We start from the raw sequence: 13,836 nt of genomic DNA on the forward strand, positions 1-13,836 counted from the left end.
GTTTCATCATGCGCTTTACACCAATATGACCCAAGCGGCAGTGCCACAAAAATATGGTGCTATCATTGTTTACTCTAACTCTTTTGGTCTCAATGTTATGTATATGCGTATCGCTATCAAGATTCAATATGAACAATCCTCTCACATTCGGTGCATGACCATAAAAGATGTTACTCATAGAAATAGAACAACCATTATTCTCTGACTTAAAAGAGTAACCGTCTCGCATTAAACAAGATCCAGATATAATGTTCATGCTCAACGCAGGCACTAAATAACAATGATTTAAGTTCATCACTAATCCCGATGGTAGCTGAAGTGACACTGTGCCGACGGCGATTGCATCAACCTTGGAACCATTTCCTACGCGCATCGTCACTTCATCTTTCGCCAGCCTTCGTCTATTCGGTAGTTCCTGTTTCGAGTTGCAAACATGAGCAACAGAACCGATATCGAATACCCAGGCACTACTACGAGAGCCGGTTAAGTACACATCAATAACATGTATATCAAATATACCTGATTTTTCTTTGCCCGCCTTCTTATCTGCCAGATACTTGGGGCAATTGCGCTTCCAGTGACCCATACCCTTGCAATAGTAGCACTCCGTTTCAGGCTTAGGTCCAGACTTGGGTTTCTTCGGCGGATTGGCAACAGACTTGCCGCTCTTCTTCGCATTGCCCTTCTTGCCTTTGCCGTTTCTCTTGAAACTAGTGGTCTTATTCACCATCAACACTTGATGCTCTTTATGGAGTTCAGACTCTGCGACTTTCAGCATCGCAAACAACTCGCCGGGAGACTTGTTCATCCCTTGCATGTTGTAGTTCAACACAAAGCCTTTATAGCTTGGCGGCAGTGATTGAAGGATTCTGTCAGTGATAGCTTCTTGCGGGAGTTCAATCCCCAGCTCAGCTAGACGGTTTGAGTACCCAGACATTTTGAGCACATGTTCACTGACAGATGAGTTTTCCTCCATCTTGCAAGCATAGAATTTATCGGAGGTCTCATACCTCTCGATTCGGGCGTTCTTCTGAAAGATAAACTCCAACTCCTGGAACATCTCAAATGCTCCATGACGCTCAAAGCGACGTTGAAGTTCCGGTTCTAAGCCATACAAGACTGCACATTGAACTATTGAGTAGTCCTCCTTTCGTGCTAACCAAGCGTTCTTAACATCCTGATCAACCGTAGCGGGTGGTTCATCTCCTAGCGCAGCATTAAGGACATAATCCTTCTTCCCAGCTTGTAAGATTAGCTTAAGATTACGAGCCCAGTCTACAAAGTTGCTTCCATCATCTTTCAACTTAGCTTTCTCTAGGAACGTATTAAAATTCAGGATGACTGTCGCGTGAGCCATGATCTACAACACAAATATATTCAAAGTGGACTTAGACCATGTTCAAGATAATTAGAGTTCAACTTAATCAAATTATATGCTAAACTCCCACTCAAAAAGTACATCTCTCTAGTCATTTGAGTGGTTCATGATCCACTTACACTATCCCAAGTCCGATCATCACGTGAGTCGAGAGTAGTTTCAGTGGTAAGCATCCCTATGCTAATCATATCAACTATATGATTCATGATCGACCTTTCGGTCTCATGTGTTTCGAGGCCATGTCTGCACATGCTAGGATCGTCAAGCTTAACCCGAGTGTTCCGCGTGCGCAACTGTTTTGCACCCGTTGTATGTGAACGCTGAGTCTATCACACCCGATCATCACGTGGTGTCTCGAAACGACGAACTGTAGCAACGGTGCACAGTCGGGGAGAACACAATTTCGTCTTGAAACTTTAGTGAGAGATCACCTCATAATGCTACCGTCGTTCTAAGCAAAATAAGGTGCATAAAAGGATTAACATCACATGCAATTCATAAGTGACATGATATGGCCATCATCACGTGCTTCTTGATCTCCATCACCAAAGCACCGGCACGATCTTCTTGTCACCGGCGCCACACCATGATCATCCATCAACGTGTTGCCATCGGGGTTGTCGTGCTACTTATGCTATTACTACTAAAGCTACATCCTAGCAAAATAGTAAACGCATCTGCAAGCACAAACGTTAGTATAAAGACAACCCTATGGCTCCTGCCGGTTGCCGTACCATCGACGTGCAAGTCGATATTTCTATTACAACATGATCATCTCATACATCCAATATATCACATCACATCATTGGCCATATCACATCACAATCATACCCTGCAAAAACAAGTTAGACGTCCTCTAATTTTGTTGTTGCATGTTTTACGTGGTGACCATGGGTATCTAGTAGGATCGCATCTTACTTACGCAAACACCACAACGGAGATATATGAGTTGCTATTTAACCTCATCCAAGGACCTCCTCGGTCAAATCCGATTCAACTAAAGTTGGAGAAACCGACACTTGCCAGTCATCTTTGAGCAAAGGGGGTTACTCGTAACGATGAAACCAGTCTCTCGTAAGCGTACGAGTAATGTCGGTCCAAGCCGCTTCAATCCAACAATACCGCGGAATCAAGAAAAGACTAAGGAGGGCAGCAAAATGCACATCACCGCCCACAAAAACTTTTGTGTTCTACTCGAGAAGACATCTATGCATGAACCTAGCTCATGATGCCACTGTTGGGGAATGTCGCAAGGGAAACAAAAATTTTCCTACGCGCACGAAGACCTATCATGGTGATGTCCATCTACGAGAGGGGATGAGTGATCTACGTACCCTTGTAGGTCGTACAGCAGAAGCGTTAGAGAACGCGGTTGATGTAGTGGAACGTCCTCACGTCCCTCGATCCGCCCTGCGAACAATCCCGCGATCAGTCCCACGATCTAGTACCGAACAGACGGCACCTCCGCGTTCAACACACGTACAGCTCGACGATGATCTCGGCCTTCTTGATCCAGCAAGAGAGACGGAGAGGTAGAAGAGTTCTCCGGCAGCGTGACGGCGCTCCGGAGGTTGGTGATGACCTTGTCTCAGCAGGGCTCCGCCCGAGCTCCGCAGAAACGCGATCTAGAGGAAAAACCGTGGAGGTATGTGGTCGGGCTGCCGTGGAAAAGTCGTCTCAAATCAGCCCTAAAACCTCCGTATATATAGGTGGGAGGGAGGGGGCCTTGCCTTGGGGCTCAAGGAGCCCCAAGGGGGTCGGCCGAGTCCAAGGGGGAGGACTCTCCCCCCCCCCCCAAACCGAGTTGGACTAGGTTTGGTGGGAGGGAGTCCCCCTTCCTTCCCACCTCCTCCTTTTTTTTCTTTCTCTCTCGATTTTCTTCTCCTTGGCGCATAGGGCACTTGTGGGCTGTCCCACCAGCCCACTAAGGGCTGGTGTGTCTCCCCCAAGGCCTATGGGCTTCCCCGGGGTGGGTTGCCCCCCCGGTGAACTCCCGGAACCCATTCGTCATTCCCGGTACATTCCCGGTAACTCCGAAAACCTTCCGGTAATCAAATGAGGTCATCCTATATATCAATCTTCGTTTCCGGACCATTCCGGAAACCCTCGTGTCATCCGTGATCTCATGCGGGACTCCGAACAACATTCGGTAACCAACCATATAACTCAAATACGCATAAAACAACGTCGAACCTTAAGTGTGCAGACCCTGTGGGTTCGAGAACTATGTAGACATGACCCGAGAGACTCCTCGGTCAATATCCAATAGCGGGACCTGGATGCCCATATTGGATCCTACATATTCTACGAAGATCTTATCGTTTGAACCTCAGTGCCAAGGATTCGTATAATCCCGTATGTCATTCCCTTTGTCCTTCCGTATGTTACTTGCCCGAGATTCGATCGTCAGTATCCGCATACCTATTTCAATCTCGTTTATCGGCAAGTCTCTTTACTCGTTCCGTAATACAAGATCCCGCAACTTACACTAAGTTACATTGCTTGCAAGGCTTGTGTGTGAGGTTGTATTACCGAGTGGGCCCCGAGACACCTCTCCGTCACACGGAGTGACAAATCCCAGTCTTGATCCATACTAACTCAACTAACACCTTCGGAGATACCTGTAGAGCATCTTTATAGTCACCCAGTTACGTTGCGACGTTTGATACACACAAAGCATTCCTCCGGTGTCAGTGAGTTATATGATCTCATGGTCATAGGAATAAATACTTGACACGCAGAAAACAGTAGCAACAAAATGACACGATCAACATGCTACGTCTATTAGTTTGGGTCTAGTCCATCACGTGATTCTCCCAATGACGTGATCCAGTTATCAAGCAACAACACCTTGTTCATAATCAGAAGACACTGACTATCATCGATCAACTGGCTAGCCAACTAGAGGCTTGCTAGGGACGGTGTTTTGTCTATGTATCCACACATATAAATGAGTCTTCATTCAATACAATTATAGCATGGATAATAAACTATTATCTTGATACATGAATTATAATAATAACTACATTTATTATTGCCTCTAGGGCATAATTCCAACAAGATTATCTCAGGGTCGACAGAGAATTCATAATCCTTATCGGTGATAAAGATAGGTGAAGTGGCAAACTTCGGGTCGTATTCCATCCTAGCTTTCAGAGATTTTTCCTTCCACTTGAGAAGTAATTTCTCAGCGTCATAGGCATCCTTACACGCAAGAAAATCCTTAGCTATCTCTCCCTCCATAACGTAACCCTCAGGTATATCAGGCAATTCATATCTAGGAGAGCTAGATCTAGCAGGAGCAAAAGCAGGTTCTATCTCAATAGTATCAGCAATTTCAGAAGCATCACGAGCATTGGCAGTAACTCTAGCAATATGAGCATCAAGGAATACCCCTAGTGGCATATCAGGCAAAGTGCTATCTCTAGCAGTATCAAGCATAGCATCATCAGGCAAAATAGCATCTCTAGCATCATCAGGCAAAGCAGTATCAAGCATAGCATCTCTAGCAGTATCAGGCATATCATCTCTAGCAGTATCAAGCATAGTAGCATCATAAGCATCATCAAGCACAGGCGACATATCAAGATTTCTAGCAGGAGGTGATGTTGCAAACTTACTCATAACTGACGGTGAATCAAGTGTAGAGCTAGATGGCAGTTCCTTACCTCCCCTCGTAGTTGAGGGCAAAACTTTGGTTTTTGGATCTTTCAGATTCTTCATAGTGATCAGCAGATATAAATCCCAAGTGACTCAGAGAATGTAGCAATCGCCTCCTCGGCAACGGCGCCAGAAAAATGCTGTTAGCAGATCCCTGGCAATAGCTAGAAAAATGCTGTTCTCGATTGCTCAACAATTAGAAATTGTCTTTCAATAGCCCACCAGCGCGTGGGATCGAGGCAGTTTTCGAGGGTAAAGTATTCAACCCAAATTTGTTGGTTCACACGACGGGAAGCGAAAGTATATTCTCAAGTATTAGCAGTTGAATGCGTCAGATTCAACCACACCCGAAAGATTAGTATCTGCAAGCAAGGTATCAATAGCAAAGTAGTATGATAACAACGGTGTCAGAAACGATCTACTGACGGCAGACTATTCCTAACTGTTGTATCAATGGCGAAAAGTTGCCCGTGGACGGGAAATATTCTTTCCCGGCAACGGTGCAAGAAAAAGTATTGTAGCAGGTAGCAGCAGTGTAACGAGTAACAAAAGTGGCAAGGAACAACAGTAGTGACAACAGTAGCAAGTAGCAACAGTAGCAAGTAGCAATAGTGAGAGCAGCAGCAGGACAAAGCAAGTAACAGTATCAGCAACAGTAGTAACAACAGCAGAGCAAAGCAAGTAACCGCATCAGCAACAGTAGTAACAACAGCAGAGCAAAACAAGTAACAGTAGCAGCAGTGGAACAAACTCATAGGCAATGGGTCGGTGATTTGTTTGGATGATATTCATCATGCAATAGTTATAACACGGAGAGATATGTGGCTAGCTCCCGTTCGTCAATGTGATGTAGGCATGCATTCCGTGTGTCGTCATACGTGCTTGGGGAAAAGAACTTGCATGACATCTATTGTCCATCCCTCCTGTGGCAGCGGGGTCCAAATGGATACTACGGGATATTAAGGTTCTCCTTTTAATAAAGAACCGGACCAACGCATTAGCACTTGGTGAACACATGAACTCCTCAAACTATGGTCATCACCGGGAGTGGTTCCGGTTATTGTCACTCCGGGGTTGCCGGGTCATAACACATAGTAGGTAACTACAACTTGCAAGATCGGATCTAAAAACACACATATATTGGTGACAACATAATAATTTCAGATCTGAAATCATGACACTCGGGCCCTAGTGACAAGCATTAAGCATGGCAAAGTAGTAGCAACATCAATCTCAGAACATAGTGGATACTAGGGATCAATCCCCGTCAAAACTAACTGGATTACATGATAGATCTCATCCTACTTATCACCGCCCAGCGAGCCTACGAATAGATTACTCACGAACGATGAAGAGCTTCATGGAATTGGAGAGGGAAGAAGGTTTATGATGACGATGGCGACGATTTCCCCTCTCCAGAGCCCAAAACGGACTCCAAATCTGCCATCTAGATGAAGAACACGATGTGGCGGCACCTCCGTATCGCAAACGCGACGAAATCTTCTCTTTTTTATTTTTTCTGGGACGAAAGTGAATTTATAGAGCTGAGTTTGGGGGTGGCAGAGCCACGTGGGCCCCACAAGCTTGGTCCGCCACCAGGGGGGCTACAGGGCTTGTGGCCCACTGGCCCATCCCCTCCGATGGATCTTTGCACAGGTATTTTTCATATTTTTCAGAAATATTCTCCGTAAATTTTCAGGACGTTCTGAGAACTTTCATTTCTGCACAAAAACAACACCATGGCAATTCTGCTGAAAACAGTGTCAGTCTAGGTTAGTTCCATTCAAATCATGCAAATTAGAGTCCAAAACAAGGGCAAAAGAGTTTGGAAAAGTAGATACGATGGAGAGGTATCAGGACGACACTATCATCCATTGCTAGATCTGCTTGCTCCTGCCGCGGAGATGCCCTTTGTTGGCTGATTATGCCCAATTGCTCCTCCTGTCGCTTTACTATGCGGCACAACTCCTCGTTATTTATTTCTACCCTGTGAATGCGGCATGCATCCTTCTTCTTTTTTCTCCGACGACTTCCATAAGTGTCGTTCCACTCCAAAAACCCCTGAACCCACGGAACAACGCATTTGCCTCGTGTTCGTCCTCCGTGTTCAGGATTCCCCAGGGCGCGTGTAAGCTCGTTGTTCTCTCTTTCGGACTGGAACACCACATTTCAAGTATCTTCTATTGCCCGAATTCGAGCGTCCGAGGCTGTTTTAAGATCTGCATTTGCAATAATATGCCCTGTTGATGGGTCCAACTTTCCCCCATGAGCATAAAACCAAGTCTTGGACCTCTCGGGCCAATTTGTTGTAGGTGGAATGACCCCTTCTGCAACCATCTTGGACTCAACTGCTTCCCACTTAGGCATGACTCTTTTGTAGCCACCTCGGCTGGGGGAGGATGGAGCGAACGGAGTGTGTGTGGGAGGAAAGGGACTAGTGGCAGTGTCTCTCTCGCCGCTGAGCTTTTTTTTTCTTCTTCTTTAATTGAGAGGAGGGTTGGAGGCCTACCCTTTAGTCCCGGTTTATGTCTAAAACTGGGAATAAAGGCTATCCTTTAGTCCCGGTTCTAGACACTAACCGGAACTAAAGGGCAGCAACCTTTTTAATCCCCGTTGCTGTCTGGAACAGGGACAAAAGGTCCAATTTGAACCGGGACTGATGCCAGTCGAGGCCCGACCGACGTCCTAGCTGCTCGAACCGGGACTAATGCTCCTATTAGTCCCGATTGGTAACACAACTACGACTAATGCTTTGATCTGACCAGGATCAAAGCCCTCTTTTGTACTAATGTTGAGTGAATACTCTCTAGTGACACGTCAACCCCCTATCAAGGGATCTCATATATTTTCTAAGTATCGTGGCTTGTTTGCTTTCTATTTTAATAATATGATAATCTAATAGTGAATATATAATTTTCAGCCTGTCTTTTTTTCTGTCCATTATACTCTATAGTACTAGCGAGAATCGAATCGTTGGCCACTATGCATTGTTGTGGATGTGTTTGTTTATGGGGTAGTCACTGACTTGAAGAAAGGCAAAAACAAAGATCCTGCAATGATTTATCAAGAGAAATGGCAAGGGCACTATCTATGGCAGGTAGCAAGGCCCTCACACAGGACACAAAGCTTATTCTCTGCTGCTCCATGGTGTTAGAGCATCTGAAGCTGGATGGGGGAACATGGGTGTCATAATCCTAAGGGCTAAAAGATAATAACGTGGAGCAGGTTTGCCACAATGCTCTGGTCTTTTCACAGCAAAAGGAAAGCTGCAGGCAGCCGTGACGCGAGTGGAGCACTGGAGCTGCTCATGCGTTGATGTCGTGCTTTTTTGATATTTATTTAGAGTGGAGCACTGGAGTTTGCCACAATGCTCTCTATATAAACCCACGTGAACACAATTGTGAACGAAATGTGCAGCACCATGAACATGAAGGCGTGCTCGTGCATGTTACCCTACCTTTTCTTCCTTGCCATCTTGTTCGCCTGGCCGGTCACCTCGGCGACCCTGCGCGCCCATCTCTCCCACGTCGACGATAGCCGCGGCTTCACAAAACGCGAGCTGCTCCGCCGTATGGTCGTTCGGTCCAGGGCCCGCGCTGCCAATCTCTGCCCATATTCCGGCGCCACCGCCCGCCCGGCGACCGCGCCGGTGGGCCGCGCCAACACGGACGTAAACTCCGAGTACCTAATCCACTTGAGCATCGGCGCGCCGCGCTCGCAGCCTGTGGTACTGACGCTGGACACCGGCAGCGACGTCGTGTGGACGCAGTGCGAGCCCTGCGCCGAGTGCTTCACCCAGCCTTTGCCCAGGTTCGACACCGCCGCCTCCAACACCGTCCGCAGCGTGGCCTGCTCCGACCCTCTCTGCAATGCCCATTCGGAACACGGCTGCTTCCTCCACGGGTGCACCTACGTCTCCGGTTACGGGGACGGGTCACTGTCATTCGGCCACTTTCTCAGAGACTCCTTCACCTTCGACGACGGCAAAGGCGGCGGCAAGGTCACCGTGCCCGACATCGGCTTTGGCTGTGGCATGTACAATGCCGGCAGGTTTTTGCAAACCGAGACCGGCATAGCCGGGTTCGGCCGCGGGCCATTGTCGCTGCCTTCGCAGCTCAAAGTCCGGCAGTTCTCCTACTGCTTCACCACCAGGTTCGAGGCCAAGAGCAGCCCTGTGTTCCTGGGCGGCGCGGGCGACCTCAAGGCGCACGCCACGGGGCCGATCCTATCCACTCCTTTCGTACGGAGCCTTCCTCCGGGCACCGACAACTCCCACTACGTCCTCAGTTTCAAAGGGGTCACCGTCGGCAAGACGCGGCTGCCGGTCCCCGAGATCAAGGCCGACGGCTCCGGCGCGACGTTCATCGACAGCGGCACGGACATCACCACGTTCCCGGACGCCGTGTTCAGGCAGCTGAAGAGCGCATTCATCGCGCAGGCGGCACTGCCGGTCAATAAGACCGCAGACGAGGACGACATATGCTTCTCCTGGGACGGCAAGAAGACGGCGGCCATGCCGAAGCTCGTCTTCCATCTGGAGGGTGCGGATTGGGACCTGCCGCGGGAGAACTACGTGACTGAGGACCGCGAGTCCGGCCAGGTGTGCGTGGCAGTAAGTACGTCGGGCCAGATGGATAGGACGCTCATAGGCAACTTCCAGCAGCAGAACACACACATCGTCTATGATTTGGCGGCAGGTAAGTTGCTCTTGGTGCCCGTGCAGTGTGACAAACTGTGACTCGTCAAAGTGCGTACGTGCATCGCTAGCTGCATGGAAATCTCGATTTCTTCATGAGTACCCAAATAATACTCGGCAAAATGTCATATGAACTCGGCAAAGCACTTTGCCGAGTGTTGCAGTTACCTTTTCATTTTGCTTGGATAGCTTACCACGCTTGCTGTCTGGCGCCATTACTTGTTTTAAATAAACGTGCGTGTATCTATAGAAATGAGTATATGTTTATATATGTAAACGACTGGGTCGTATTGTGTTAAAAAGAACAGATACATACATACGTGTGACGTCTGCCACACATAGCTATCCATGGTGTAAGCAGTCACATTTCAAAAGAAAAGGTGTAAGCAGTTATGTGTTTAACTAGTACGGATTATTTGTTCTTGACACCACCCTAGCTAGTTGCCCCATTTACATTTCATATCAACGCTCATCTTCTCTTTTCTTTTTCAATGAAAACTTTTAATCTATTTATCAACCATTAAGCCAGTATAAAAAATATCGAAAAGAAGAATTACATCAAGGTTTGTAGACCATCTAGCGATGAATATAAGCATTGGCGCGAATCGGAGATGTACACGCCGTCGTCTTCACCCCTTCCTTATCGGAGCCGAAAAAACCTTGTTGTAGCAGAGATCGAAAGTCGTTGTGCTAAGGCCTCATAGGACCAACACGCTAGAACACCAACCGCCACCGATGAAGAGAATTGTAGATCGAAAGGATCTCACACGAACGTGAACAAACGAAGGCCGGATCCACGTGGATTCATGGAAGACAAACGCCGACATAATTCCACGAAATCCGCCAAAAACAGACCTTTACACGCCCTATGACGATGCTAGAAACACCATCAGAACATGGGCTAGGTGAAGAGAACCTTATTCCAAAGAGCCGCCACTGCCTCACATCACCGCACAGTACACAAACTCTAACAAAAACTTATTTTTATCTAAAAAATAAATCTCCCCCGCAGACAAGGATCAAGATCCATTACACCTCTATGGTCCTAAGACCACAGGAAAAAAAGGTAAACCAAAGGCGAAGAAGGTAAACCAAATGAGAAAAAGGTAAACCAAAGGACTACGACCTCGAGGAGGAGGATGATGACATGTACATCGACAGAGAGCCTCTATTCGAGGAGGAGCTCGCCAACCAAACTGCTCTAGGGGCGAAGCCGAAGCGCAAGAGCAAGCGGACGAAGGCATACACGGCGACCGAGGACAAGCTCCTTTGTGAGTGCTGGAGGTACATTGGGCAAGACCCGAAGGTCGGCGCCGAACAAAAGTATTCAACCTTATGGATTCGTGTCCATCTTGAGTTCCATGAGCGCAAGAACTTTCCCCCGTATCGAATGCAAAGCAAGCATGGATGGGTGTCACTTTCGAAGCATTGGAGGGTGATTCAACAAGAGTCCAACAAGTTTTGTGCCACCTATGAGAGCATCAAGGCACGCCCCGTGAGCGGCCTCGACATGCAAGACATGGTATGCATGCCCTTTCATTCCCTTTGGTGCCACACATTTTCCGGTTTATTGTATGTCCATTTGCCCACATATGCTTGCTTGGTTTGAATCGTAGGTGTTCAAGATTTGGATGCATTCAAGGTTCAACACGACGGCAAGGCCTTCCATCTCTCCCATCGTTGGACTATCATCAACGGGGAGGAGAAGTTCAAGGCGCAATATGCCGTCCTCTTGGAGCGTGGGGGGAAAGAAGCTGTGGAGGACCATGATGACGGCGAGAAGGCCCGGCCGCGGGGGAAGACCAACTCGAAGAAGGAGGACAAGAGATACGCGGCATCGATCGCCTTGCTTGAAAAAGGGGAGGGCATGATAAGTAAGAAGATCTTGAGGAAGGAGAAGCGCTGATAAGAAAAGGAAGAGCATATGAACGCCTTCATGAAAATCCAAAGGAGGAGGCTCGAGATGGACGCGGAGAAGCAAGCCAAGATGCTTGAGTTGGAGGTGGCGAAGCAAGCCAAGATGCTCGAGATCGAGGCCGCCAATGCCAAGACCAGGGCGAAAAAGTGGCCCTCGCAAGCATAAAGACGGGTGTGGAGATCATTAAAGATGATCTGAACACAGTGACATCGTGTAAGAGGCTATGGTTTGAGAAGATGCATGCCGAAATGCTCAAGTTCGACCAGCTGTGATCTGCGACGGAGATCACAGTCTCTTTTTTGGATGCCCGCAAGTGCGCTGGCATGACCAAGGGGCCGACATGACATGGTCGAATTCCCGCCCCTTTTGGTGTGCTGGCATTTGTGTCGGTCGCTGGCAAGTGTGCCAGCATGCAAGCCCGGCCGTGAAGGGGGGCGAGCGGGGCGGCCGCCCCGGGCCCCCGCAATCAAGGGGCCCCGAGCTTCTGTAATAGGCGTGGCTATATAAGTGGACGCACATCGCGTGAGACGGTTGCTGATTCCACGATCACACCCAGCTCATAACCTAAACGCGAAACCTCCGGCTGTAACTGCAACTATTGATAGCACAATCTTATAGATTTTTCATCTGTTGTGGCTGCGTTCCCAGAGTTCTGATCCACACCTATGACGTCAGATGCGTGTGCTGGCTGCAACAGTATCACGTTATCCGACGGACAGGAAAAGTTCACCGTGCTGCAGATCTTCCAGGAGCTCATTGACTACATCTCGGTGAGAAGCAATTGGTCGTCGTTATCCTCAGCATTGGTTGTCCTTGTGCATCACCTTCAGACCAGGAAGCCTGGCTTAGAAACCTGTGGATGGCTCGGTATGCAAGGCCCTAGGAGGACGAGTACTACATGTGCTCTCTGTCTGCATCCAGGTATGTAGTAGAAACCATATATAAAACTCTTAACACAAGCAAAGTTTCATAGATTTTTTGCTTTCTGTCTCTTGGCTGAATTACTTCCAATTTTTCTTTCAAGAAGTTATGAACGAGATGTGAAACCATTGCTTAATACCCTATATAATTAAATCTTTGTGCAGAGTTGGTGGTTAATTTTATTGTATTAATTATTTAATTAGGACCATAACAAAGCAAGCAAAGAAAAGGATAACGTTGTAAATGAATGCAAATGATTTATGGATCAATGGAGGGAAGTGCCCAAACTATTTTCTTATATAAAATATTATTGATTGCTACATCATATATTGTTTATGTAATATGTCGTACAAGCAAAAAAAAAATAAAATTTGCACAAAGTTTATGTCGGGAGAATCATTTCAAAGTTAACAGTTTCTGTTTTGACGTTTATATTAGAGAACTCGATTATCGTTTTGCCCCGGACCCCGAAATCTCAGGGCCGGCCTTACCAGCATGAACTGCATGGTGATTTTTTGTAGACTGACAATGTATGCCGGCTGCTGGCATGATGCCGACATGAACAGTTTGAGCGTTGGCATGATCTATGACCGGGGGTTGGTACACACACCAACATGTATACCACACACATTCAAATGGGCACACATGCACCACGTACAACCCGTATGGGCAAGGTCCCACTGGTGGCTAACTTTTTAAGAAGTGACAATCATTCCCTTTGTTATAAAAGTGTATGGACAAATCATCGGCATTGTTGTTTTCAGGGGGTGTACCGAAGCCGGTAGTTTGTTTCTTGAGGGAATGCTCTCTCACACATCAACCCCTATCAAGGGATCTTATATTTTTTCTAAGTATAGTTCTTTTTCTATTTTAATTATATAATAGTCTAATAGTGTAATATATATTTTTCAGCACTTTTTTTTTCCATTACTCTATAGTACTAGTGACAGAGAATCGCCTCGTTGACCAGTGTGCATTGTTGTGGATTTGTTTGTTTATGGAGTAACCACTGACCTCAAGAAAGGCAAAAACAAAGATACTGCAATGATTTACCAAGAGAAATGGCAATGACACTATCTATGGGAGCCAGCCCCTCACATAGGGCACAAAGCTTATTCTCTGCTGCTCCATGGTGGAAGAGCATTAGAAGGTGGATGGGGAATATGGATGTCATAATCCTAAGGGCTAAAAGAGAATAATGTGGAGCAGCTTTGCCACAATGCTCTGGTCTTTTCACAGCAAAAGGAAAGCAGGCAGTCGTGA

At 47.2% G+C, this 13,836-nt stretch overlaps 1 protein-coding gene across 1 annotated transcript; it reads left to right on the forward strand.

Annotated features, from left to right (window-relative positions):
* The first annotated feature begins 8,421 nt into the window (after window positions 1-8,421).
* On the forward strand, window positions 8,422-10,160 carry LOC123424490 (aspartic proteinase nepenthesin-1-like). Its single transcript, XM_045108109.1, has one exon. It carries the CDS (start codon window positions 8,448-8,450, stop codon window positions 9,774-9,776), a length of 1,329 nt encoding a protein of 442 aa, XP_044964044.1. The 5' UTR covers window positions 8,422-8,447; the 3' UTR covers window positions 9,777-10,160.
* Window positions 10,161-13,836: the final 3,676 nt, after the last annotated feature.

This window comes from Hordeum vulgare, chromosome 2H (genome assembly GCF_904849725.1).
Source record: "Hordeum vulgare subsp. vulgare chromosome 2H, MorexV3_pseudomolecules_assembly, whole genome shotgun sequence".
In the NCBI taxonomy this organism is placed as follows: Eukaryota; Viridiplantae; Streptophyta; class Magnoliopsida; order Poales; family Poaceae; genus Hordeum; species Hordeum vulgare.

Bases quoted from the DNA above. Each gene is read 5' to 3' on its own strand.
- LOC123424490 (XM_045108109.1), top strand. From the start codon at position 8,448: ATGTGCAGCACCATGAACATGAAGGCGTGCTCGTGCATGTTACCCTAC.